The sequence below is a fragment of the Scomber japonicus genome, chromosome 13 (genome assembly GCF_027409825.1).
Source record: "Scomber japonicus isolate fScoJap1 chromosome 13, fScoJap1.pri, whole genome shotgun sequence".
In the NCBI taxonomy this organism is placed as follows: Eukaryota; Metazoa; Chordata; class Actinopteri; order Scombriformes; family Scombridae; genus Scomber; species Scomber japonicus.
The window spans coordinates 1,301,658-1,326,657 of NC_070590.1; the positions used below are offsets into that span (position 1 = coordinate 1,301,658).

A 25,000-nucleotide genomic window follows, 5' to 3' on the forward strand; every position below is an offset into this window, starting at 1 on the left:
TGTGTGCAGATGGTTCGGTCCGGTGGAGCAGCTTCAGTCCGCTGCGTCTCATCGCTCTGGGAAGCATCGTCATCTCCGTCTGCGCTCTGTCCTTCGGCCCCTTCATCGCCATGGTGAGTTAGTCTGAGACCTCCAGACCCCCAGACCTCTGGCTCAGGGTCCTGCTCCATCACATACCCAAGATTAATGTAGTACATCTCTGCAGCTATAAGGTCTGTATCAGGGGGGTCAAACATGCGGCCCGTGGGCCAGAACCGGCCTGCCGAGGGCTGCAATCCGGCCCATCTGGAAAGATGGAAGGACGGACAGATGGAAGAAAGGGAGGGAAGAAATGAAGGAAATAAGAAGGGAAGGAAGGAAATAAGAAGGGAAGGAAGGAAATAAGAAGGGAAGGAGGGAAGGAGGGAAGAAAGGTAAGTAGGACAGAAGGAAGGAAGGACAGATGGAAGAAAGGGAGGGAAGAAAGGAAGGAAGGAAGGATAAAAGGAACGTAGGAAGGACAGATGGATGGAAGGAAAAGAACACAGGAAGGAAAGTGGGCCGGACTGCACCCTATGGCGGGCCGGTTCTGGCCCACGGGCCGCATGTTTGACCCCCCTGGTGTAGATAGATCCTGATGGTGTTGTGTTTGTGTTTGCAGGGTCAGCTCCCTCAGGTCCTCTCTCGTCTCTTCCCCTTTAAACGAGGTCTCTGTCACGCCTACTGGGCCCCGAACGTCTGGGCCCTCTACAACCTGCTGGACAAGACCCTGGTGACCCTCGGTGAGTCTCTCCAGCCGATAGTCAGACTCTCCTCCAGCTGATAGTCAGTCTCTCCTCCAGCTGATAGTCAGACTCTCCTCCAGATGATAGTCTGTCTCTCTTTCAGCTGATAGTCAGACTCTCCTCCAGCTGATAGTCAGACTCTCCTCCAGATGATAGTCAGACTCTCCTCCAGCTGATAGTCAGACTCTCCTCCAGATGATAGAGGAGGGAGGACGGAAAGAAGGAAGGAAAGGAGGGAGGAAGGAGGGAAGGAAAGGAGGGAGGAAGGAAGGAAGGAAGGGAGGGAGGGAGGAAGGAAGGAGTCAGACTCTCCTCCAGCTGATAGAGGAAGGTGGACGGAAAGAAGGAAGGAAAGGAGGGAAGAAGGAAGGAAGGAAGGAAAAGAGGGAGGACAGAAGGAGGGAAGGAAGGAAAGGAGGAAGGAAGGAAGGAAGGAAGGAGTCAGTGTCTCCTCCAGGTGATAGAGGAGGGAGGAAGGAAGGAAAAGAGGGAGGACAGAAGGAGGGAAGGAAAGGAGGGAGGAAGGAAGGAAGGAAGGAAGGAAAGGAGGGAGGACAGAAGGAGGGAAGGAAAGGAGGGAGGAAGGAAGGAAGGAGGAAGGAAGGAAGGAAGGAACTCTCCTCTCACACTCTGCTTGATGCTGTTCTGCAGGACTCCGCCTGAAGCTGCTGCAGGAAGCCGGACTTCCTCGAGCCTCCATGACGGGAGGACTGGTTCAGGAGTTCCAGCACTCGGTCCTGCCGTCCGTCTCTCCCTCCGTCACACTCGTCTGCACTCTGCTGTCCATCATGGTCAGACTTCACTCCTTCATCCTTCCTTCATGTTTCCTTTGCCAGGGCTGGATCTGGAGGACATTGGTCAATCAACCTGTCAATCAGGACGTAGCCACGCCCTAATGCATACCCTGCTTTATCGTCACATATAAAATCAGGGAGGCCAAAATGTCCCAAATGAACATCATACTGCATTGAAGAAGGCTTTAAACTAGCGATTGAGACCATAAACACATTTTGAAAACGTTTACTGAGGTTAGAAATCAAGTGAGAAGTTGGTGAATTCTCCATTGACTTGTATAGAGACGGTCGCCCCCTGGTGGCCTTTTGGTAGAATGCAGCTCTAAGTTACTTCCTGGTTGGCTTCATTTCAGAGGACCGGAACTCCCCGCCTGGTTTAAAACATCTTTATTTTCACTCCCTAAAGATCCTCATGTGTGAGGGCAGCAGTAGAAAATACTTGTCAGGTTCAGGCAACCTAAAACACTTAAAATATCAGACAAAGGAAGACAAGACAACAGGATTAGAGTTTCTACTTGCAAGGAGAACGGACAGAGATCTGCTCAGTTTCAATCTCCAACCCGCTCTGAGCAAACCTTGCCGAACCCTTTCTTTTTATTGGTTTCAGGATTTCTGCTCTAAAGGGTAGGGGTCACAAATCGGTCACAAATCGGTCACATATTGGTCTCAGGTGGACACACACACTTCGGAGACTTCCTGAGCAGGGTCACAGGTCCTGAAAAACAACTTTAAAACAGCATGCTTGTAGACTATAAAGATTAATGATTATAGAAAGGGGTAAATATGAGATAACTTATATACAATAATTCCAACAATACTAAACTAAAGAAACTGTTCATGAACGGAGGAGATAATCCTTCATTAATCCAGGTTAAAGTTCAGCTCTCTCTTGTGTCTCCCTTCCTTCCTCTCTTCCTTCCTCTCGTGTCTCTCTTCCTTCCTCCCTTCCTTCCTCCCTTCCTTCCTCCCTTCCTTCCTCTCTTCCTTGCAGCCGGCGCTCGGCTCCATCTGGCTCCGTCCTCGAGGTGCTCGAGGGTTCCTGCGCTGCCTGCTGGTCTGCGCTCTCGCCTCCTTCATGTTCGGCTGGCACGTTCATGAGAAGGCCGTCCTCATCGCCATCCTGCCTCTCAGGTACACACACACACACACACACACTCCACATCGCCATCCTGCCTCTCAGGTACACACACACACACACACACATAGTAATACACACACAGACACACACACAGAGACAATTTGAGTACTGGTGAATGCTTTTATTTTGAAGGTACTGGGAAGGTTTGATGTCTTTTAATCAGGCTTAAAATGTTAAAATAAATAAGCTGATTGATTCCTTATCAGCCTCACCGACTGATTCATTTAAAGTTCAGACTGCAGATTGTCTTCATCTCTTAGTTGCGTTCAGGGTCAGTGTGGACAGTAGGAATTATTCTGAGTTGCGTTCAGGGTCAGTGTGGACAGTGGGAATTATCACGTGATCAGAGCTCATCATGTCAGTGAGTTGCGTTCAGGGTCAGTGTGGACAGTAGGAATTATTCTTAGTTGCGTTCAGGGTCAGTGTGGACAGTAGGAATTATTCTGAGGTGCGTTCAGGGTCAGTGTGGACAGTGGGAATTATCACATGATCAGAGCTCATGTTACTGAGTTGCGTTCAGGGTCAGTGTGGACAGTAGGAATTATCACTGAGGTTAAACTGAAGCTGCTGCAACATTTAAACTTCCTGTTGTTTCTTCTGGAAGCTTCCTGGCGGTGGAAAGCAGAGAGGATGCTGGGATATTCCTGATGCTGAGCGCTACGGGCCATTACTCGCTGTTCCCGCTGCTCTTCACACCTGCAGGTAAACCTCCTTCCTTCCTCCTTTCCTCCTTTCCTTCCTCTTCCACCCTTCCTTCCTTCCTTCCTTGACTCTCTTATTGATCTTTTTTTAATATATTGATTATATTGAACTGGGCGTAACCTCCATGATGTCTTGCTGCGGAGTTCAGTCTGAATTCAGTCCCTTCCTTCCCTCCTTCCTTCCTTCTGTCCTTTCTTTCTTTCCTTCTTTCCTTCCTTCCTCCTTTCCTCCTTTCCTTCCTCTTCCACCCTTCCTTCCTTCCTTCCTTGACTCTCTTATTGATCTTTTTTTAATATATTGATTATATTGAACTGGGCGTAACCTCCATGATGTCTTGCTGCGGAGTTCAGTCTGAATTCAGTCCCTTCCTTCCTTCTGTCCTTTCTTTCTTTCCTTCTTTCCTTATTTCCTCCTTTCCTCCTTTCCTTCCTCTTCCACCCTTCCTTCCTTCCTTCCTTCCTTCCTTCCTTGACTCTCTTATTGATCTTTTTTTAATATATTGATTATATTGAACTGGGCGTAACCTCCATGATGTCTTGCTGCGGAGTTCAGTCTGAATTCAGTCCCTTCCTTCCTTCCTTCCTTCTTTCTGTCCTTTCTTTCTTTCCTTCTTTCCTTCCTTCCTCCTTTCCTCCTTTCCTTCCTCTTCCACCCTTCCTTCCTTCCTTCCTTCCTTCCTTGACTCTCTTATTGATCTTTTTTTAATATATTGATTATATTGAACTGGGCGTAACCTCCATGATGTCTTGCTGCGGAGTTCAGTCTGAATTCAGTCCCTTCCTTCCTTCCTTCCTTCTGTCCTTTCTTTCTTTCCTTCCTTCCTCCTTTCCTCCTTTCCTTCCTCTTCCACCCTTCCTTCCTTCCTTCCTTCCTTCCTTGACTCTCTTATTGATCTTTTTTTAATATATTGATTATATTGAACTGGGCGTAACCTCCATGATGTCTTGCTGCGGAGTTCAGTCTGAATTCAGTCCCTTCCTTCCTTCCTTCCTTCCTTCTGTCCTTTCTTTCTTTCCTTCCTTCCTTCCTTCCTCTTCCACCCTTCCTTCCTTCCTTCCTTCCTTCCTTCCTTGACTCTCTTATTGATCTTTTTTTAATATATTGATTATATTGAACTGGGCGTAACCTCCATGATGTCTTGCTGCGGAGTTCAGTCTGAATTCAGTCCCTTCCTTCCTTCCTTCCTTCCTTCTGTCCTTTCTTTCTTTCCTTCCTTCCTCCTTTCCTCCTTTCCTTCCTCTTCCACCCTTCCTTCCTTCCTTCCTTCCTTCCTTCCTTCCTTCCTTCCTGGCTTCCTTGACTCTCTTATTGATCTTTTTTTAATATATTGATTATATTGAACTGGGCGTAACCTCCATGATGTCTTGCTGCGGAGTTCAGTCTGAATTCAGTCCCTTCCTTCCTTCCTTCCTTCATTCCTTCTGTCCTTTCTTTCTTTCCTTCTTTCCTTCCTTCCTCTTCCACCCTTCCTTCCTTCCTTCCTTCCTTCCTTCCTTGACTCTCTTATTGATCGTTTTTAATATATTGATTATATTGAACTGGGCGTAACCTCCATGATGTCTTGCTGCGGAGTTCAGTCTGAATTCAGTCCCTTCCTTCCCTCCTTCCTTCCGTCTGTCCTTTCTTTCTTTCCTTCTTTCCTTCCTTCCTCCTTTCCTCCTTTCCTTCCTCTTCCACCCTTCCTTGCTTCCTTCCTTCCTTCCTTCCTTGACTCTCTTATTGATCTTTTTTTAATATATTGATTATATTGAACTGGGCGTAACCTCCATGATGTCTTGCTGCGGAGTTCAGTCTGAATTCAGTCCCTTCCTTCCTTCCTTCCTTCTGTCCTTTCTTTCTTTCCTTCCTTCCTTCCTTCCTTCCTTCCTTCCTTCCTTCCTTCTGTCCTTTCTTTCTTTCCTTCTTTCCTCCTTTCCTTCCTCTTCCACCCTTCCTTGCTTCATTCCTTCCTTCCTTCCTTGACTCTCTTATTGATCTTTTTTTAATATATTGATTATATTGAACTGGGCGTAACCTCCATGATGTCTTGCTGCGGAGTTCAATCTGAATTTATCTAGAACCTTTGTGCCGTCCTCCCTTCCTTCCTTCCTCCCTCTCTTCCTTCCTTCCTTCCTTCTTTCCATCTTTCCTTCTTTTCTTCCTTCCTTCCTTTCTTCCTCCCTCCTGTCCTTACTTCTTTCTCCCTTCCTTCCTTCCATCCTTCCATCTGTCCTTCCTACCTTCCTTCCCTCCTTCCTTCCACCCTTCTTCCTTCCCTCCTTCCTTCCTCCATCCTTTCATTCCTCCTCCTTTCTTTCCTTCCCTCCTTTCCTTCCTTACATTTTAACAAACCTGATGCTGCTTTTAAATCTATTTTAACTGACTCATCATCTTATTATTACTGAACCTTAAAGTGAAAGTTCCTACCTTCCTTCCATCCTTCTTTCCTCGGTCCTCCCTTCCTTCTTTCCTTTCCTTTCCTCCCTCCCTTCTGACCCTTAAACCGAAAGTTCAGCTTCTAGTTTAATTAATTAATATTTTATTTATATTTGTGTTTTTTTCAGAGTTTCCCATCAAAGTCGTGTTGATGCTGACTTTTACGATCTTCTCGTTCGTCGCTCTGAGGAAACTTCACAGGTAATAAAAACTTTCACTTTCCTTCCTTCCTTCTGTCCTTTCCTCCCTTCTTTCTTTCCTCCTTTCCTCCCTTCTTTCTTACTTGTCCTTCCTTCCTTCCTCTTTTCCTTTCCTCTCTGCCTTCCTTTCCTCCCTCCTTTCCTTCCTTCCTTACTTCCTTCCTTCCTTCCTTTCCTCTCTCCTTCCTCTCTTCCTCTTTTCCATTCCGCCCTCCCTTCCTTCTGTCCTTCCTTCCTTCCTTCCTTCCTTCTGTCCTTCCTTCCTTCCCTCTTCACAAGTGATAAAAAAACTTTCAGTTTCACATTAAAACCTAAAAACAGTTAAAATCAACTTTAATCACATTTTATTGTTGTAAATGATTCTGTTTCCTGTCCGGTCTCAGCGGCCGCGGCGCTCTGCTCCGTCCTCTTGAGGTCTTCTACCTGGCCGGCCTGGTTGCCGTGGCGATCGCCTGCGAGGTGGCGTTCCCTCTGTCGCCGTGGAGACAGACGCTGCCCTTCCTCCCCCTGCTGGCCACCTCGGGGTACTGCGCGCTGGGCGTCTGCTACTGCTTCCTGCGTCTGTACGCCACTCTGCTGACCAGCCACAAACCCAAACAGCTGTGAGGGGTCGGGTTAGGGGTTCCTGCAGGTCAGAGGTCAAAGGTCACAGGTCAACACCCCCCCCGCCCCCCCCTCAACAGCACCGCCGTCCTGAGCAGAAACACTCAGACTCTTCTTCCTGTTGAACACTGAACACATTCCTGCTGATGTTCCAGCGTCGGAGTCAAAGAGACGATTTCATTAAAAAGATGGAGGGAAGGAAGGAAGGAAGGAAGGAAGGAAGGAAGGAAGGAAGGAAGGAAGGAAGGAAGAGAGGCGAGAAAAGGAGGAAGGACATCATCATCATCACAGCTGTGATATCAGCTGATCAGCGACCGACTGAAAGACGTTTCCTGTCTGAACTCTGAACTCTTTGTGGACTGAAACTGATCATGTGACCAACGCTGGAGATCTACTTCCTGTTTGAAACATGTGACCAACGCTGGAGATCTACTTCCTGTTTGAAATAAACTTGGAACAAAAACAATCAAACTTTTTCAAACAGGAAGTTTTTTTATATATTTTTTAGGAGCTGAATCGACGTCAGAAGTTTTCTTCATTCCAAGAAGAGAAACTGGAAGTTAAAGGTTTGATACTGAAGTTAAAAAAAAAAAAAGGAATTATTTTATTTTGAAAAAAATATTTATTTTCATCCAATTTTTTTATTTGTATTTTTTTTTTTTTTTTTTTAATTTCCAATCTTATTTGTTCAGTTCCATATTTCTGAGCCTGAGTTTGTTTTTGGGGAACAGAGCGACGCCTCCTTCATCGTTGAGAAGAATAAAAACATTTGGATGAAAATAATAATATGGAGACAAACAGACGACATGTTTTATTCACAAACAGAGAAACTGAGTTAAAGTTTAGATGCTGAAGTTAGAAAATAAAAGAATTCATTTTTAAAAAAAATTAATGATTTTATTTTGAATAAATTACTTCTCTTGTTTCCCCCACAAAGTAAAATCAGGGTCAGAAATCTGAAAAAATAAGATTTAAAATAAAAAAAACTATTTGGATGAAAATAATTAATGTATTTGTCCCGGTTAGAAAAAATGCAATAATTTATTTAAAAAAAAAATTTACGAATTCTTTATTCATTTTTTTTATTTTTTATTCAAATCTTATTTTTTCAGTTTTACATAATTTATTCAAAATAAAAGAATTGTTTTTTTTTTTAAATAAATAAATTTATTTTTCTAACTTCAGCATCTGAACTTTAACTCAGTTTGTTGATAAATAAAACATGTCGTCTGTTTTTCTTCATAAATGTTCAAAAAACAATAAAAATGAACCTTTTTATTTTATTTGACTGAATTTTTCTTTTTTTCAACATCTGGATTCAAACATCTGCAGCAGTTTGTTTAAAAACTTTATTGATAAGGCAACAACATAACATGAGATGTTAATGAACTTCTTTTAATCTATTGCACAAAGAGGAGAAAGAAAGAGGAGATAAAGTTCTAGTGAAGGTTTGTTTAACTCTCCGCTCACCGTATAAAAGTAAAAAGTTCAAAACACTCAAATCATTCAGTTCAACGTCAGAGACCGACCTCACTTCCTGTTTCCTGTCACGCTAACCCACTCAATAAAAAAATAAAATACATTAAAGTTAAATTAAAGGAGCAAAACTAACAAAGTAAGAGTTTAAATGTTTAACTTTTGAGAAATGGAAGAAAAGAAAAAGTGACGAAAGCTAAAAAAGTTTGAATATTTAATAAAGTGGAAACATTTGAGTTTTAAATTAAAGATTTTCTGTCTGTTGTTTTAATCCAATTTAAAGTTGAAGACTGAAACTGTTAACGTTAAAAGTAGGGCTGTCAAACGATTAATTTGTTTAATCGAGATTAATTGCAGAATTTCCATAGTTAATCGTGATTAGATTAATGCAATCCATAACGCGTTAATGTTTTTAAATCTCATTTTAATGTAGCAAGCCTTTTTGTCCCTTCTACTCCCCCGTAGACGGCTCCTCTAGCTGTAGCGCTATGCTTTGAAGTGGCCTCCTGCAGTAAACCTACCGCGCTGATGGAAAGTAAGAGAGCTACTGGACTTTTGAACGGCTTGTTTAACTTTAAAACACTTCCAGACGCTTCAGTTGACAAGTCAAAAGTAAAATGCAACCTGTGTCAAACGGAGTTTAACTACCACCGGAGTACGTGGAGTTTGAGTTAGCACCTCCACGCTAAACACCCAGGTGCAGCCAAGCCAGCCTCAGCTCCACCAAAGGACCATTTTGGAGTGTGGGAGTCGCAGCAGAGCCGTGATTGATTCCCAGTTAAGACACTCTGGTAAGAAATGCTTTACATTATGGGCTTAAAACTGCCTTCAAATGGAAAATAACAGGATTTTAAACATGCAATTCAAAACGCCATTAATCGCGATTAACTGGAAATTCTGCGATTAATCTCAATTAAAAATTAATCGTTTGACAGCCCTAGTATTAACTGATGGACGCTGATGAGCAGAGCAGGAGCGAGCCGATGACGGTCAGTAATAAAAGCAGATAATAAAACTGTTGAGTTCAGAAAATCATTTTACTGTAATTCAGACGTTAGAAGCAGGAAGAGACTCTTGATGCTAAATCGCGATATTACGATATTAAAAAGGATTTATCGTCCAGCCGTGACCCAGAAAACCAGTTAAAACCAGTTTAACCACTGATGGAAAAAACAGTTAATAAAAATAAATGTTGTCGTGTTTTGTTCGTACAAACATCGTCAGACAGTTTCTTTGTTTACGATTTAATGCTAATAAATGCAATGTTACGACGATAACGAGGTTCGTCTCGGTTCCAGAGGAGTTTAAACACCTCAGATCAATTTAATTTATCGACCTTCAGCAGTTTTTTTAATTTTTTTAATAAATATAAAAATATAATTGACGAGTTTTTAATGTTTGTGTTTGGAAGGGTTAGGTTGGTCTCGTTCTCGTTGGTCTCGTTTATCTCGTTGGTTTCTGCTGCTGAGTCTGAGCTGCTGTCTGTAATCTGCTCTGATGAAGTCTGACCTGCTGCCTTAAGAGGATCAGCTCCCAGCATGCACTGCTCTCAGCTCCTGCAGCTTCCAGTCAAACCAGTCTGAACTAGGCGTGGGATGATAACTGTGTTCACCGCCAAATGTTCTGTCGTACCACTCCTGAGGTATGAGACAGGAAGTGCAGCTGCAGTGTAGAGCATCACGACCCCTCACACTGTCATTACAGACTCAGGTTAAATTAACACGTCTGTCTCTTAGAGCTGTAACCACCATATTTTTGCTTATGGTTCTCATCCTGCCAGAATCTCATACCGGCCCATTCCCTGCTCTCCCAGCATACACTGCTCCCCCAGCATTCCCTGCTCCCCCAGCATGCCCTGCTCCCCCAGTATTCCCTGCTCCCCCAGCATGCACTGCTCCCCCAGCATGCCCTGCTCTCCCAGCATGCACTGCTCCCCCAGCATGCCCTGCTCTCCCAGCATGCCCTGCTCCCCCAGCATGCACTGCTCCCCCAGCATGCCCTGCTCCCTCAGCATGCCCTGCTCCCCCAGCATGCCCTGCTCTCCCAGCATGCACTGCTCCCCCAGCATGCACTGCTCCCCCAGCATACCCTGCTCCCTCAGCATGCACTGCTCTCTCAGCATGCACTGCTCTTCCAGCCCATTCCCAGTCTGAATACGACTCTAGTTTCAGGTTTTTGTTAATTTTCATGATATTTTTTGGCCGTTCTGTTTTGACCTTATTCTGTAAAAGCACTTTGGGCTGCATCTTCACACAAACTCATTATTATATATTATTATAATTCTCATCTTTAGGGCCGGAGCGCTGAACCTGCGAAGGCTCTAATGAATCTAATGAATTACTAAACAAACATTCGCTCACATCCCAGACCTGAGCCCGTCGCTCCAGACTGACAGACAAACGATTTATCGTTTAAAGACGAACAATAAAGTCTCTTGGACCGACATCGTAACTCCAACAGGAAGTCAGACGTTTTTAATCGTTTTTTTCCGATTTTTCTGCCATTTTCGCGATTTCCACGCATCGTATCTGAACTCGTCCTCCTCGTAGAGCAGGGAGGTCAAACATGCGGCCCGTGGGCCAGAACCGGCCCGCTGAGGCCTGCAATCCGGCCCACTTTCCTTCCTTCCATCTGTCCTTCCTTCCTACCTTCCTTCCTTCCTTCCTTCCTACCGTTCGTCGCTGCTTGCACCTTTAATTATTATTACTTCTGTTTTTAATAGTTAATAGATAATAGATAGTTTAATAGAAACTAAACTCACCCTGACAGAGTTAAAGCTGGATATGATAACAGACACTAAGATAAATATATACAACATGATTCCTAGGAAGTGTTTCCTGTTATGATGACAGGAAGTGTTTCCTGTTACGATGACAGGAAGTGTTTCCTGTTACGATGACAGGAAGTGTTTCCTGTTACGATGACAGGAAGTGTTTCCTGTTACGATGACAGGAAGTGTTTCCTGTTACGATGACAGGAAGTGTTTCCTGTTACGATGACAGAAGAGAAGAAGAAGAGTTGATTCCTCGGAGCGAGCAGCACAGTGTTTTAGTCTTTTATACTTCAGGATTCAGGGTTCAGGATTCAGGACCGGAGACGTTCATGATGTCATGCCATGTCATGATGTCATCAAAGAGTTCAAACGACTTCCTGTTTCTTCCTGACGAGGACGGCCGGCCAATCACAGTCCACCAGCAGCGCCGCCGCCTCGCTCTGATCAGTCAGGGGAGGAGGAGGGGGAGGGGCAGGGGGGGGGCAAGTCTTTTCTCGGTGGGGGGGGGTCTTTGTGGTCCCCCGCTGCTCTCAGCCTGCCCTCCCCTCCACGATGATCATGAGCACCGGCGTCAGGTCCATCAGGTTCTTCATCATCTCCATGATGTCCGGGTGGTCTTTGGCGCCATCGATGAACTCCTCCAGGGTCAGCTCACCTGGGGGGGGGGGGGGGGGGGTCAAAGGTCAAAGGTCAAGAGACAGTTGAAACGGTCAGTACACAACAAAGGAGAACGGGTCGGTGAGGTTTAGTCCAATAAACCAGGGGGGTCAAACATGAGGCCCGTGGGCCAGAACCGGCCCGCCGAGGGATCCAATCCGGCCCACTTTTTCTTCCTTCCTTCCATCTGTCCTTCCTTCTGTCCTTCCTCCCTCCCTTCCTTCCTTCCTTCTGTCCTTCCTTCCTCCCTTTCTTTCTTTCTTCTGTCCTTCCTTCCTCCCTTCCTTCCTTCCTTCCTTTCTTTCTTTCTTTTTTCATTCCTTCCTTCCTTTCTTCTGTCCTCCCTTCCTTCCTCACTCCCTCCTTCCCTCCCCCCTCCCTCCTTTCCTTCCTTCTTTCCTCCCTTCCTTCCTTCTCTCTTTCTTTCTTTCCTTCCTCCATCCCCCTTTCTTCCTTCCTTCCTCCCTTCCTCTTTTCCTTTCTCCCTCCCTCCCTCCCTAATCTGGAGAATCATGGAGATCAGGAACCATTTAATATCTATCATTCTTTTGTGGTTACACCATTTGACATTTTCAGGAGCATTCAGTCTTTTGGTATAAAATGGTGCCAATCCTGAAATCTTCCATAATGAAATAATCACTTTTAGTTTGTGTCGTTAGTTTAATCTTCTAATAATGGAGGATGAACGGGAGGAAAACTGTGAACTGTTCCTTTAAACATGATTTCTTTTCTTCACCTTCTCCGTTAACGTCGATCTTCTCGAATATGAGCGAGACGATGTCCTCCGGGTCGGTCTCTCTGTTCCGTGTGATGTCCTGTATGGCCTGCAGGGGGCGACATCATCAGGTCAGTGACATCATCAGGTCAGTGACATCATCAGGTCAGTGACATCATCAGGTCAGTGACATTATCCTGTAAACCTTTTAAACTCAGAATCAGCTGCAGGTTTCTCAGATTGACGTTTTTCATATCAGGAACTTTACATTTTAAGTTTCTATTTCCCAAATTTCTAATACTCTGTTTTCCATTTAAAGTTTATTTTTCCTTTTTTAATGTTTAATTTTGTGCTGATTGTCTTGATTGTCTTCCTAAAAAGAAGAAGTTGGGAATGCCAGTTTTCCCTAACCCACTATGATGTCTTCAGTTTGTCACATTTAAGATGCTGGAACCAGAATATAAGATGTTTAAATCTTAATTTAATGTGAATTTATCCTCCAGTTTGAGCAGATTTATAGTTTTATTCCTGATTTAAATAAAAATGAGACTATTTTATTTTATATTTGAAGTTTCATGAAAAGCTGCTCGTGTTTATTTTTTATTACTTTTCTTCTTGTGTCAATAAAACATTTAACATTTGACCATTTTAATATATAGTTTATATTCTGTCATACACATATAAAGGAGTTTTAGTTTCAGTAGTAAAATGTAAATATCCAATTGACACTAATGTTAATAAATATTGAAGCTATAAAGTGTTTCTCTTTATTTTTCTTATTTAAACCCTTTAATGATGATGATGATCTTATCTTTGGTTTGTAGGTGAGACGATGGCGTCAGACCCACCACTACCCCCCCCCCCCCCCCCCCCCCGTCCCACTTCCTGCAGCTTCCTGTCTGCTCATAGATCTCATTCAGCAGATTAACACTCAGCTAATTTCAGAGTTAATCCAGTTCTGTGTCCGAGCCTCGTTCTGCTGAATCAGGTCAAAGCTTCACCTGAGATCAGAGTTCAGTTCACTACAGACCCTGAAAGACCCTGAAAGACCCTAAAAGACCCTAAAAGACCCAACCAAGCAGCGACGGTCATCTGATTCATGAAACATGGAGCTAGTTTAGTCCTAACGTAGCAGTCAGCTGATAAAACTACTACAGTAAAGTACAAGTACCTCTAACTGTACTGCATTAAAGTACTAGTACCTCTAACTGTACTACAGTAAAGTACTAGTACCTCTAACTGTACTACAGTAAAGTACTAGTACCTCTAACTGTACTACAGTAAAGTACTAGTACCTCAAACTGTACTTCAGTAGAGTACTAGTACCTCTAACTGTACTACAGTAGAGTACTAGTACCTCAAACTGTACTACAGTAAATGTACTTAGTTACTCTCCACCTCTGTATATCAGTATATCTACAGAATACATCTATCTGTTTGTGTGTGTGTTGATTTTTTCTATCCTGGTGGGGACCCTAACCCGACATATTACCAACCCTGTGGGGACCGACTCCTGGTTTCCATGGTAACGAGCATTGGAATCAATAGCAAACAGCCTCCTGATGGGCCTGGTCCCCACAAGGCTGGTTTTCCTGACTGTGTGTGAACCCCAGAGGTCACACACGGTACTGCAGTGTGGGGACCTTTTCCTGACAAAGTGTGTAAGTGTGTATATTAGCATGTTAGCTTCGTATTAGCATTTTAGCGTAGCGATTAACCCTTAGGGTTTCAATCCAACATTTGTTCAAATACTGAATATGAACTGTACTGTGGCTAACAGTGATGTCAATTGTATGCTAATAGACGTTAGCATTACGGGTCCCAACGAGGGGGGAAACATTCAGGTTTCAGATTTATGAGAGTTTTTGATATTTCAAGTCATTTTTTTGTTCAAACAGAATTATGAAGAATTTAGGAGTTAAAATTACGTCTGTAGACCCTTTAGAAAGGCTGGACCCCAGTCAGGGTCCCCACCAGGTAGTAAAAACAGGTATGTGTGTGTGTGTGTGTGTGTGTGTATGTGTGTGTGTGATGATGTGAGTTCCTTACTGAGAAAATGGTTTCCAGTTCTTCTTTGTCGATCTTTCCGTTTCCGTCCTGGTCGAACAGTTTAAAATACCACTTTAGCTTCTGGTTGATTTCTCCTTTCAGCATCAGACTGATGGCAGCGATGTACTCCACAAAGTCGATGTAGCCGTCCTGCAGGGAGACAGACGGTTACGCCGGTTACACTCTGAGACAAACCTTCAGCTTCTACTACTGCTAACCTTTAAATAATACTTTCCTTCAGCTGTGGATATTATTTAACCTTTGTGTTGGTGAACATTTAATAACTTTAGTTTCAGTTCTGAAGCTCAAATATCGAATTGATGCTAACGTTAAAAAAGATTTAAACATGCTGCTTCATCCTAAAATCACTCAGTAACTGATCATCATCTGAACTCCTGAATATAAACCAAGCATCAGGAAACAGACAGGATCGTTCTTATTGATCCATGAAACCAAACTGAGTCTTCTACATTAGTCTTCATGTTTGGATCTAAACCATCAATGATCAGATCTATCACAGTCTGACTGAGGAACGATTACAGCACTTAATATTCGTTTAGTTTAAGACAAGGGGGTCAAACATGCGGCCCGTGGGCCAGAACCGGCCTGCTGAGGGGTCCACTTCGGCCCCACTTTCCTCCCTGTCTTTTTTTCCTTCCTTCCACCCATCCTTCTATCTTTCCTTTCCCCCTGTCTTCTTTTCCAACCTTTCCTTTCTTGTCTTTCTTCCTTCCTCACTTTTATTCTTTCCTTCCTTCCACCTGTCTTTTCTTCCTTCTCCTTATCTTTCCTTCTCACCTTCCTTCCTTTCTGCCTTCCTTCTTTTCCTTCCTTCCTTCCTTTTGTCCTTCCTCCCTTCCTTTTGTCCTTCCTCCCTTCCTTCCTTCTTCCCTTCCTTCCTTCCATCTTTTTAATGATCCGGCCCACATCAGATCAAATTGGGCTGTTTGTGGCCCTTGAATGAAAATGAGTTTGACTCCTCTGGTTTAAGACAATGTCTAATGTGCTTCCAGTGTTCAGTGATGGAGGATTCAGTCATGTAAAGTCTCTGATCAGCTTCTATTGAGCTTCAGCAGTGTGAGTTATTATAGTAACCATAGCAACCATAGTAACCATAGTAACTATAGTAGCGTGAGTTAGTCATATCAGTGATATCTGACACATTTACAGTGTTTTTAGCATCAAATTCCCTCTTAGTGTTTCCTTTCCTTCTTCCTTCCTTCCTACCTCCTTTCCTTCCTTCTTCCTTCTTTCCTTCTTTCTCTCCTTTCCTTCCTTCCCTCCTATCATATCTCCTCTTAGTGTTTCCTGTTTCTCTGTGGTGGAAGTATAGTAACAAAAAGACTTTGCTACTAAAAACACTGTAACGTTGAAACATAGAAGATGAAGATTTGACTCATTCAGACTCTGAAGCGTCATATTAGCTTATCTCTCCTTCCTTCCTTCCTTCCTTCCTCCCTTCCTTCCTTCCTTCCTTCCTTCATATTAGCTTCACATCAACTTTATAATCCACGTTTCCACAGAAGGAGGACTGTACACACACACACTCATGAAGAAGCCAATGTTCTCCAGCTGACCTTTTCCTGGTGAAGTTCAATCCCTGACCTCTCAGATCATCCTTAATGAACTTCATCACAGATTCTGAATCCACTTAACTCGCCATAAACACTCGGTCAGATAATAGCTGTGCGTGCTAAAGCTGTAAGCCAATTAGTCACAGAGACCACGGGGCTGCTTCGGCCTGAAGCTGCACAACGGCTCTGAATGTGATGCTACTTTCTACTCCACTACATTTATTGAACAGCTTTAGTTACTTTCCAGATGCAGATTTTACACAATGGAAAATATAACAAGCTTTTAAATACACATTGTTAAAGATGAAACCAGTCAGCAGTGTGCAGTCGGCTCACATTTCAGATGTCTATGAGTTGTTAACAGCTCCACCAAATACTGATTCTTCCCTCTAAACTTCTCACATGCTTTCATTTCAATAAATGTTCAAATGATCCAATATTTCAGCAAAAATCAAAGATTAGAGAAAAAGTCCAAAAACTGAAAACACATTTGTGAATCAGAACTTTGTTTTTTCTTCTTTCCCATTAATCATCTCAGCAGCCCTCACATTTATCTGCTGACCCTTTGGAGGGGCCCCACCCCTAGGTTGGGAACCACTGGACTAAACTAGCTAACTGTATATAAAGTAGTATAAACTAGCTAACTGTATATAAAGTAGTGTAAACTAGCTAACTGTATATAAAGTAGTATAAACTAGCTAACTGTATATAAAGTAGTATAAACTAGCTAACTGTATATAAAGTAGTGTAAACTAGCTAACTGTATATAAAGTAGTATAAACTAGCTAACTGTATATAAAGTAGTATAAACTAGCTAACTGTATATAAAGTAGTATAAACTAGCTAACTGTATATAAAGTAGTATAAACTAGCTAACTGTATATAAAGTAGTATAAACTAGCTAACTGTATATAAAGTAGTATAAACTAGCTAACTGTATATAAAGTAGTATAAACTAGCTAACTGTATATAAAGTAGTATAAACTAGCTAACTGTATATAAAGTAGTGTAAATCACACCCCTCCAGGTCTCACTGTCGCTGCCAACGTGGGCGTTGAAGTCCCCCAGCAGAACGAGGGAATCCCCAGAGGGAGACTCTCCAGCACCCCCTCCAAGGAGTCCAAGAAGGGTGGATACTCTGAGCTGCTGTTTGGACCATAGGCACAAACAGCAGTCAGGATCCCCCCCACCCGAAGGTGGAGGGAGGCTACCCTCTCGTCTACCGGGGTAAACTCCAACATACAGGCACCAAGCCGGGGGGCAATAAGTATTGCCCCCCCTGCCCGGCGCCTCTCACCAGTGGCAACTCCAGAGTGGAAGAGAGTCCAACCCCTCTGGAGGAGACTGGTTCCAGACTGGTTCCAGACTGGTTCCAGAGCCCTTGCTGTGCGTCGAGGTGAGACTGACAACTTCAGTCCATCACATGACACACATTTCATACTGAGGTCATGTGATGACAACTAAACCATCTCCATGACAACTGAGCAGACTCACACCACAGATGAAGACCATGAGACAGAGTGGAAAGGTCAGGAAAAAGCTAAATATGTGTCAGATGTCTGTTGATTTACTGATAGTTTAATCCAGAATGAGACATCACACATTTGATCTGATAATATTTATAAGAAAACACATTTTATCCGAGTAAAAACTGATTTTATGAGGAGAATGAGTTCCTGCTGAACAGAGCAACCTGTGAGCTTCATATATTATCATTCAGTTTATATAAAGTAATATAGAAGTACAGTTAGTGATGTCTCCAGCACACAGGCTTCAGTAGAAAGGTCAGAGGTCAGTTTATTGTCAAAATGTTTCACATCTGTCAGCTGTGAGCAGTGTGACAAAGAAATCCTCCTTCTGTGGAAACATGGATTATAAAGTAGATGTGAAGCTAATATGAAGCTTCAGAGTCTGAATGAGTCAAATCTTCATCTTCTATGTTTCAGCGTTACAGAGTTTTTAGTAGCAAAGTCTTTATGTTACTATACTTCCACCACAGAGAAACAGGAAACACTAAGAGGAGATATGATGCTAAACAGACTGTAAATGTGTCAGATATCACTGATATGACTCACACTGCTATAGTTACTATGGTTACTATGGTTACTATAATAACTCACACTGCTGAAGCTCAATAGAAGCTGGGGGGGGGGGGGGTATCAGCAGATACACGAAACAGAAATGAACTTGTAATATTTCGATGGTGTGTGTGTGTGTGTGTGTGTGTGTGTGTGTGTGTGTGTGTGTGTGTGTGTGTGGCCCTTCTCACCCCGTCCATGTCGAAGGTGAAGAACACCTGATCCACGTAGCTGTTGGCGTCTCGTTCATGCCCTTCAGGCCCAGGATACCCTTCAGCTCGAACAGCGTGATGAGACCCGACGGAGACTCCTTCATGAACTTGTTGTACCAGTGGTGCATGTCCTCCGCCAGGATGTCGTCCAGGTTGGAGCCGTGGTTCCCCATCAGGACGGGCCAGACACAACCAGACCTGGAGAAGATGAAGACCTGGAGGAAGAGACGAAGGCGGCAGAAGACCTCAGACGAGGACTTCAGGCCTCTGGATCCTCAATGAATGAAAGCAGACTACAGAAGTCCTGCTGTTGGACCCTCATCTAATGTGAAAGCAGGGTCTTAATAAAGTTTACCCTTCCAAAGGTTTGCAGCAGGAGCTTGGTCGAGCGGTCCGGAGTCTGCTGGATCCTTCACAGCAGCAGAACAAAGAGGTTTACAGTCCTTCTCTCTTGAAGTCTTCAGTAAGAGATGGACAGACCGGTCCAACAGTCCAGGATGCTAATTTGAGGGTTTACAATCCTCTCTTGGGTCCTTTATGCCGATAGAAGAACAAAAATGACCTCAGCAGGAGATTCATAAAGGTTTACAATCCTTTTCTTTGAGCCTTCAGAGTCAGCAGAGGAATGATAAATCAGTGGCTTGGTAGTCAGCGAGCCAGCTGACATCCAGGCTGCAGTGACTCTGCATGCAGAGAGCAAACCTCAGGACTCTCTAACCCTCTTAGGTCCTCAAGGAAGAATCAAGGATGCACCTAAAATAACTCCCTAAGGAGATCAGGCTGGCCTGCTGCAGGTTCTGCTGCCAGAGGCCGAGCCAAGAGGCTTTATCTGCCGAGGTTAGGGTTTGGTTGTGCTGCCGTCCTGGTTATATAACTCAGTCCTCTGGGTCTCCTGGGTCACACGGAGGTTCCCCGATGAGACTCCCACACAGGTCGTTTCCCCAGAGCTGCCGAGGTCAGCGGCCGACACGCGTCATGGAGATCAGACCGTCTCCTTCACAGATGTCCAACAACTCTGATCTGTTTCATTCATTTTAACCTCCAGTTAACGTGGAGCTCCCAAAATGTTGCAGTGATCCTTTAATTTTATCAAATGGTTGAAGACAGCTGATTGATTGTGGCTCAGCAGGAAGCAGCTTCTAGAGGTCCTCAGTCAGACTGGAGGTTCAGACTCAACAGAGAGGAAACATCTTTATAATGAGAACAACACGGTTCAGTTTGCAGCTTCATCAGAAAACACACAAAACAACATTTTCAAAAAGATAAACACATATAAAACATAACCAGTGAGTTTATCCAGATGTGTTTCAGCCACCCAGCTGGGTTGGGTTAGTGATCATGTGACTTCAGGCAGCAGGAGAGCATGCAGCCCACCTTGGTGTAAAACTCACTGATTAATATCTGGATGCACATAATTGTTGGTTTGTGTACTTTTTAACTTTTCTCATTTTTCTGCTTTTTAATTACTTGTTATTTGTTTTGTGATGACACTGAATCAGTAGACTCCTCATTTTCCTTCTGTGTTTTTATTCCAGAAAAATATTGATTAGTTTTTATCAGGCTTTACGCTGATCTGATCGGTTATATCTGATCGGCCGATATTTAGCATTTTATGTAATTAGTGAGATCGGCTGTAAAGTCTTAATTCTCTGATCTAATTTGAAACTTTTTGCAGATGCTCCCGTTGCATAGATTGCAGATGGCTTGTGTTTTATCTCATTTACTCTGAAGAAGTTCCACACCACTGACATGTTTGTTTGAATCCCACAGCTTTGAGCCCTGTTACGATGTGACAATAACATTTTTTGAATCTTGAATCATGAGCCGTCGGTGTTGTGGGCAGACAGATAAAACACAAGCTGTTTGCAATCTGTGCAACACTAAAGAACCTCGTAGGGAAGCATCTGCAAAATGTTTCAACACGACAAATATACCTGGAGGGAACACGAGGAGGAGAAGCCGAGTTTAAGAAACGCAGCGTGGACAAAGACGACGTGATCGGTTTATTTAAACTCTTTTTTATTCCAGTTTAGTTTTCGTGAGTTTAACAAGTGATGAAGTAGTTTTAGTTTTCTTGTTTCAGGTATTAGGAGGAAAGCCTTGATTAGTACTGAACACTATACAGTCACCATGGAGACGATGAAAAGAAAACTACAACTAAGCTGTTCTTTAAAGATGAGTTCATGTTCAAGAGACAAAAGGTTCTTCAGACAGTCGACAGAGTTGAAAAGACATTTTAAAATTATTTTCTTACATTTTTATTGACAAAACAATTAATCTGGAATTTAATCAATAATTAAAAATCGCTGCCATAAAGATAATCAACATGAAGTATGTGAAATGTTGCATCATGCAGGATAACAAAGCAAAGCGTCACCTTCAAACATGTGGAAATAAAAGCTGACGTGGTTTCAGCTGAACTCTGAACTCAGAGCCGACCTGCCAGCAGCTTTACTGAGAAGAGACGTGTTAATGAATCAGAGCAGCGGGTTTAATCAGAGCTGCTTTAATCATCAAAGTTTCCATAGAGATGAAGGTTTGGGGTCAGCTCGATGTTACTCTCCAGCATGATAGTCAGGAATCAGCTGATTGGATTCAACTGCAACATTTAAATGTTTTAAATCTGTGAAATTTGAACCTTTGGCTCCATCAGTGCCTGGTTGCCAAAGCTCAAAGCCGTGCTGTGACCCACTGAGGAGGAAAGCCTGGTCGACCTGAGACGGCCCAATGAAGGACTTTCACTAGTGGCCTCACAGAGGAACCAGGAAGCACACGTCTGTGGGAACATAGACGCTCCTGAAGGGTTCGGAGTCTGAGTCCAGTGAGACGACTTTAAACTCAACATGTCATCTTAAAACCGTCTTTGCTGAGCTGTGGCTCGTATTTCAAATTAAAACAACTTTATTTCCCACTTTCATGGTACTAGTGTAGGAGCTGTCCTGCTGGGTCAATATTAACCCAAACTGTCTTTATCGTCATTGTTCATGAACGATGCATCAATGACTCGATTCCTGTCAGATTAACGCTAAATGGTTGTTGCAGTTCTTCCAGGATCAAGTTTTTGGAGCATTTAGAATAAAAACCTAAACTCAATATAAGAGTAGGAAACATTATATATATTTATCTTCTTTCTTTCTTCTAAGCTCTTTCTGCTCAGGTTAAATCAGTCAGCTGATCTTCATCAACACGTTAGCTGACTGATTAACGTTAGCATAAATTGGATCTTACTCTACTTTTCCTGCAGTTTGCTAACGTTAGCTACAAACATCTTTAATAAAAGACTTGAATCTCTTTCTATGAGCTCAGTAACAGCTGAACGTTTCTCTCTGAAGCTTCAGTGATTTTTATTCTTCTGTTTTCAGACGATGCTCCGCTGTGCTCTGCAGCAGTGAGGCTGGATGTGAGGCTATCTGAGGATTAATCAGATTATCCAGAATCAGATTTAAAAGCAGCAGCGGCAGCCAGGTTCCCTCCTGCGTCTTTTCCAGGTACGAGTCCTCAGTAGATTAAGAGTCGGTCGTATGGAGACGTGCCAGCTGTGAGAAATCCTCGTTGTCCTCGTCGTCTCTGAGCCGTGACCCCGCCGGCGCTGATGTGTCTGCAGTAAGTAGAGCAGCTGTCTGACGTTCATTACAAAGACATTTTGGTGTCAGGTCACTTTTTACACACCAAGTATTTTATTAATATTATTTATTTTATATATATATATATATGATATCATTTGTGACGTCACTACCGAAAAATGTTCAAAACTGAAGTACATTGAATTATCAACTCAGATGTTATGTTATGTGTTTGGTTTCATGTGTATTAAAACTAATGAATCCTGAAGTTTGGAAACAGTATGATCAAGTTTATGCTCAAAATCCAATGAATTTCAAAAATTAGGCTCAAAATATTGGCAAAATTTTAATTGTTATTGGTTTTACCTCCGAACACATTTTAATTACAAAAAATTACATTTATGATATAATAATTAACAAGTTAATATAAACCTTTTTATTGTACTATATGTTGTGTGTTTCGGTAGTGACACATTTTGGGAAAGGAAAATATTCCAAAACTTAATGAAAATACAATGTGAGGATTAAATGTACAATTACTAGAAATGTAGTTAGATGTTATATAATTTGCACAATTTTCCAACCCTGACTTTGCACCAACTCGGTAGAATGGCCCAAATATATATATTTGTTTTATTAGTACAACTTTTAGGTCTTTTGAGTAATACGTGTTTCTATGTGACGTTATTCGACGTTATTCATAAAACCCCCATCTGTCATTAATAAATGTTTGGCTATTTTAGGATCTACTGTATCTGTCTATCTATCTATCTATCTGTTATTGTCATGTGCTTTAAAAGTATAATGTTTCTACAATATTTGAAATGTAGGGGAGTGGAAGTTTAAAGTAACATCACATGGAAATACTACAGTTAAGTACCTCAAACTGTACTTTAGTGCAGTACTTGTGTAAATGTACTTAGTGAGTTTCCAGCTCTGGATTTGGTTCAATCTCAAACTACAGAAGCTAAACAGAAAGTGATGTCAGGAGAGGTCACTGAAATCAAACCAGACGTTACAGCATTGCAAAAATATGCATTTTAATTTCAGTGTCAAGAACAAAACAACATCTCCAGTTAACAGCTTTTCAACAAGCTCCAGTGTTTTAAATAAAACGTACAGATCCCAAAACCGGCTTCAATATCAGACAGAAAACACTGAAATGGAAAAAAGTCACATTCTTATAAAAAGGAAAATCCAGCGTTGCAGTGTAAAAACAAGTAAAACAGATTCACATCAATCATGATTTATTTTCAGCGGAGCCGCAAGCTGAAATAAAGCTGCACCTTCATTCTTTCTAAAAGTCTCAGTCAGGTTTCCTCCTGCTGCAGGGGCTCCCCCCCAACGCTGTAAGGGGTTCCCTCGCAACGCTGTGGGGGTTCCCTCCCAACGCTGCAAGTGTTCCCTCCCAACGCTACAGGGGCTCCCTCCCAGCGCTACAGGGGTTCCCTCCCAACGCTACAGGGGCTCCCTCCCAGCGCTACAGGGGTTCCCTCCCAACACTGCAAGGGTTCCCTCCCAACGCTACAGGGGCACCCTCCCAACGCTACAGGGGTTCCCTCCCAGCGCTGCAAGGGCTCCCTCCCAGCGCTGCAAGGGCTCCCTCCCAACGCTGCAAGTGTTCCCTCCCAACGCTACAGGGGCTCCCTCCCAGCGCTACAGGGGTTCCCTCCCAACGCTACAGGGGCTCCCTCCCAGCGCTACAGGGGTTCCCTCCCAACACTGCAAGGGTTCCCTCCCAACGCTACAGGGGCACCCTCCCAACGCTACAGGGGTTCCCTCCCAGCGCTGCAAGGGCTCCCTCCCAGCGCTGCAAGGGCTCCCTCCCAACGCTACAAGGGTTCCCTCCCAACGCTACAGGGGCTCCCTCCCAGCGCTACAGGGGTTCCCTCCCAACGCTACAGGGGCTCCCTCCCAGCGCTACAGGGGTTCCCTCCCAACACTGCAAGGGTTCCCTCCCAACGCTACAGGGGCACCCTCCCAACGCTACAGGGGTTCCCTCCCAGCGCTGCAAGGGCTCCCTCCCAGCGCTGCAAGGGCTCCCTCCCAACGCTACAAGGGTTCCCTCCCAACGCTACAGGGGCACCCTCCCAACGCTACAGGGGTTCCCTCCCAGCGCTGCAAGGGCTCCCTCCCAGCGCTGCAGGGGTTCCCTCCCAACGCTACAAGGGTTCCCTCCCAACACTGCAGGGGTTCCCGCCCAACGCTGCAAGGGTTCCCTCCCAACGCTGCGGGGGTTCCCCCCCAACGCTACAGGGGTTCCCTCCCAAGGGTGAGGGGGTTCCCTCCCAACACTGCAGGGGTTCCCCCCCAACGCTGCAAGGGCCTCCTTGTGGCTCCACGTAGGCAGTATCAACACGACATACCCGGTTTACTACACGACACCCGGCTTGGTCAGGTGTAGGCATGAGCAGATGGGTGGGTGGGTTAGGCACCAGAGGTCAGAGGTCAGAGGTTAGGGCGGCGTGTCGTGTAGTAAAGCAGGTTTGTCGTGTAGATCTCCGTGACGCCGGCGCTCCAACTCCACCGGACGTCCGACTCCTCATAAGACCGAAGTCTCACTCATCATCTCCTGCAGGGCACACAGACACAGAGTTGTCTTAGTTGATAAATTATTGTAAATTCTCATTAACCCTTAAACAGGCAGCGTGCACCAGGAGACTCTTTAAGGAGCATGATGGTTAAGGTGGTTGTTTAAATGTATATGTGCCTTTAATTGGTAGAATTGAAGCTTGAGTTAGGTCTATACTTTGATAGAAATGATAAAAATGTGATATTAATGACCAGAATGTTTCACTTTACTATGTTAAATAACACATTTAAGTGTTTTTACCATTATCACCATTTTATACCTTAATAAGGGCAAAGCATCCTGGTGGAGATACAACTCATAAAATCCAAAATATATTAAAAATATGAAGGAAATGTTTTACTTTAGGTGCAAATGACATAACTAGTGACATCAAAATGGGATTTTTTACATGTAATTTTCCACTCCTGCCTGTTTAAGGGTTAAAAAAAACCAAACAAAATAAAACTGTTATTCCAGTGATAAAGGAAATATAAAAATTCTACTTTGCTCATTTTTTTAGCGTAATTAAAAGTTTGTTAATAAAACATCTGGCCAACATTTGAAATGCTGGAGTGAAGCAGCGAAGTCGACTTTCATTGATCGTAACTAACCCTAACCCTATCGTAACGTTTCACTCGAAAAACTAAGTAGAAACAACTGAGCTCGTTAGAAGAGAGAGAGAAGATCACTAATAATGATGAACTGTAATAATAAT

At 43.5% G+C, this 25,000-nt stretch overlaps 3 protein-coding genes across 3 annotated transcripts in view; 1 reads left to right on the forward strand and 2 right to left on the reverse strand.

Moving 5' to 3' along the window:
• alg8 (ALG8 alpha-1,3-glucosyltransferase) overlaps positions 1–6,783 on the forward strand; it is a 13,111-nt gene extending 6,328 nt beyond the window's left edge. The window contains exons 7-13 of the mRNA XM_053332219.1: positions 10–113; positions 641–761; positions 1,416–1,555; positions 2,550–2,689; positions 3,301–3,398; positions 5,942–6,014; positions 6,397–6,783. Coding sequence (XP_053188194.1) covers positions 10–113; positions 641–761; positions 1,416–1,555; positions 2,550–2,689; positions 3,301–3,398; positions 5,942–6,014; positions 6,397–6,619 — 899 coding nt within the window. The 3' untranslated portion in view covers positions 6,620–6,783. The remainder of the gene's footprint in view (positions 1–9; positions 114–640; positions 762–1,415; positions 1,556–2,549; positions 2,690–3,300; positions 3,399–5,941; positions 6,015–6,396) is intronic.
• A 4,612-nt stretch (positions 6,784–11,395) lies between these two features.
• On the reverse strand, positions 11,396–18,323 carry guca1d (guanylate cyclase activator 1d). The gene is given in 5 exon segments (XM_053332090.1): positions 11,396–11,520; positions 12,259–12,346; positions 14,287–14,436; positions 18,130–18,182; positions 18,185–18,323. Coding segments are annotated over 5 exon segments (555 nt in total).
• A 5,692-nt stretch (positions 18,324–24,015) lies between these two features.
• The window catches only part of dub (duboraya), a 21,814-nt gene continuing 20,829 nt past the window's right edge, over positions 24,016–25,000 (reverse strand). Inside the window, exon 8 of the mRNA XM_053332091.1 lies at positions 24,016–24,285. Within this exon, the coding sequence (XP_053188066.1) occupies positions 24,256–24,285 (30 nt within the window). The 3' untranslated portion in view covers positions 24,016–24,255. The remainder of the gene's footprint in view (positions 24,286–25,000) is intronic.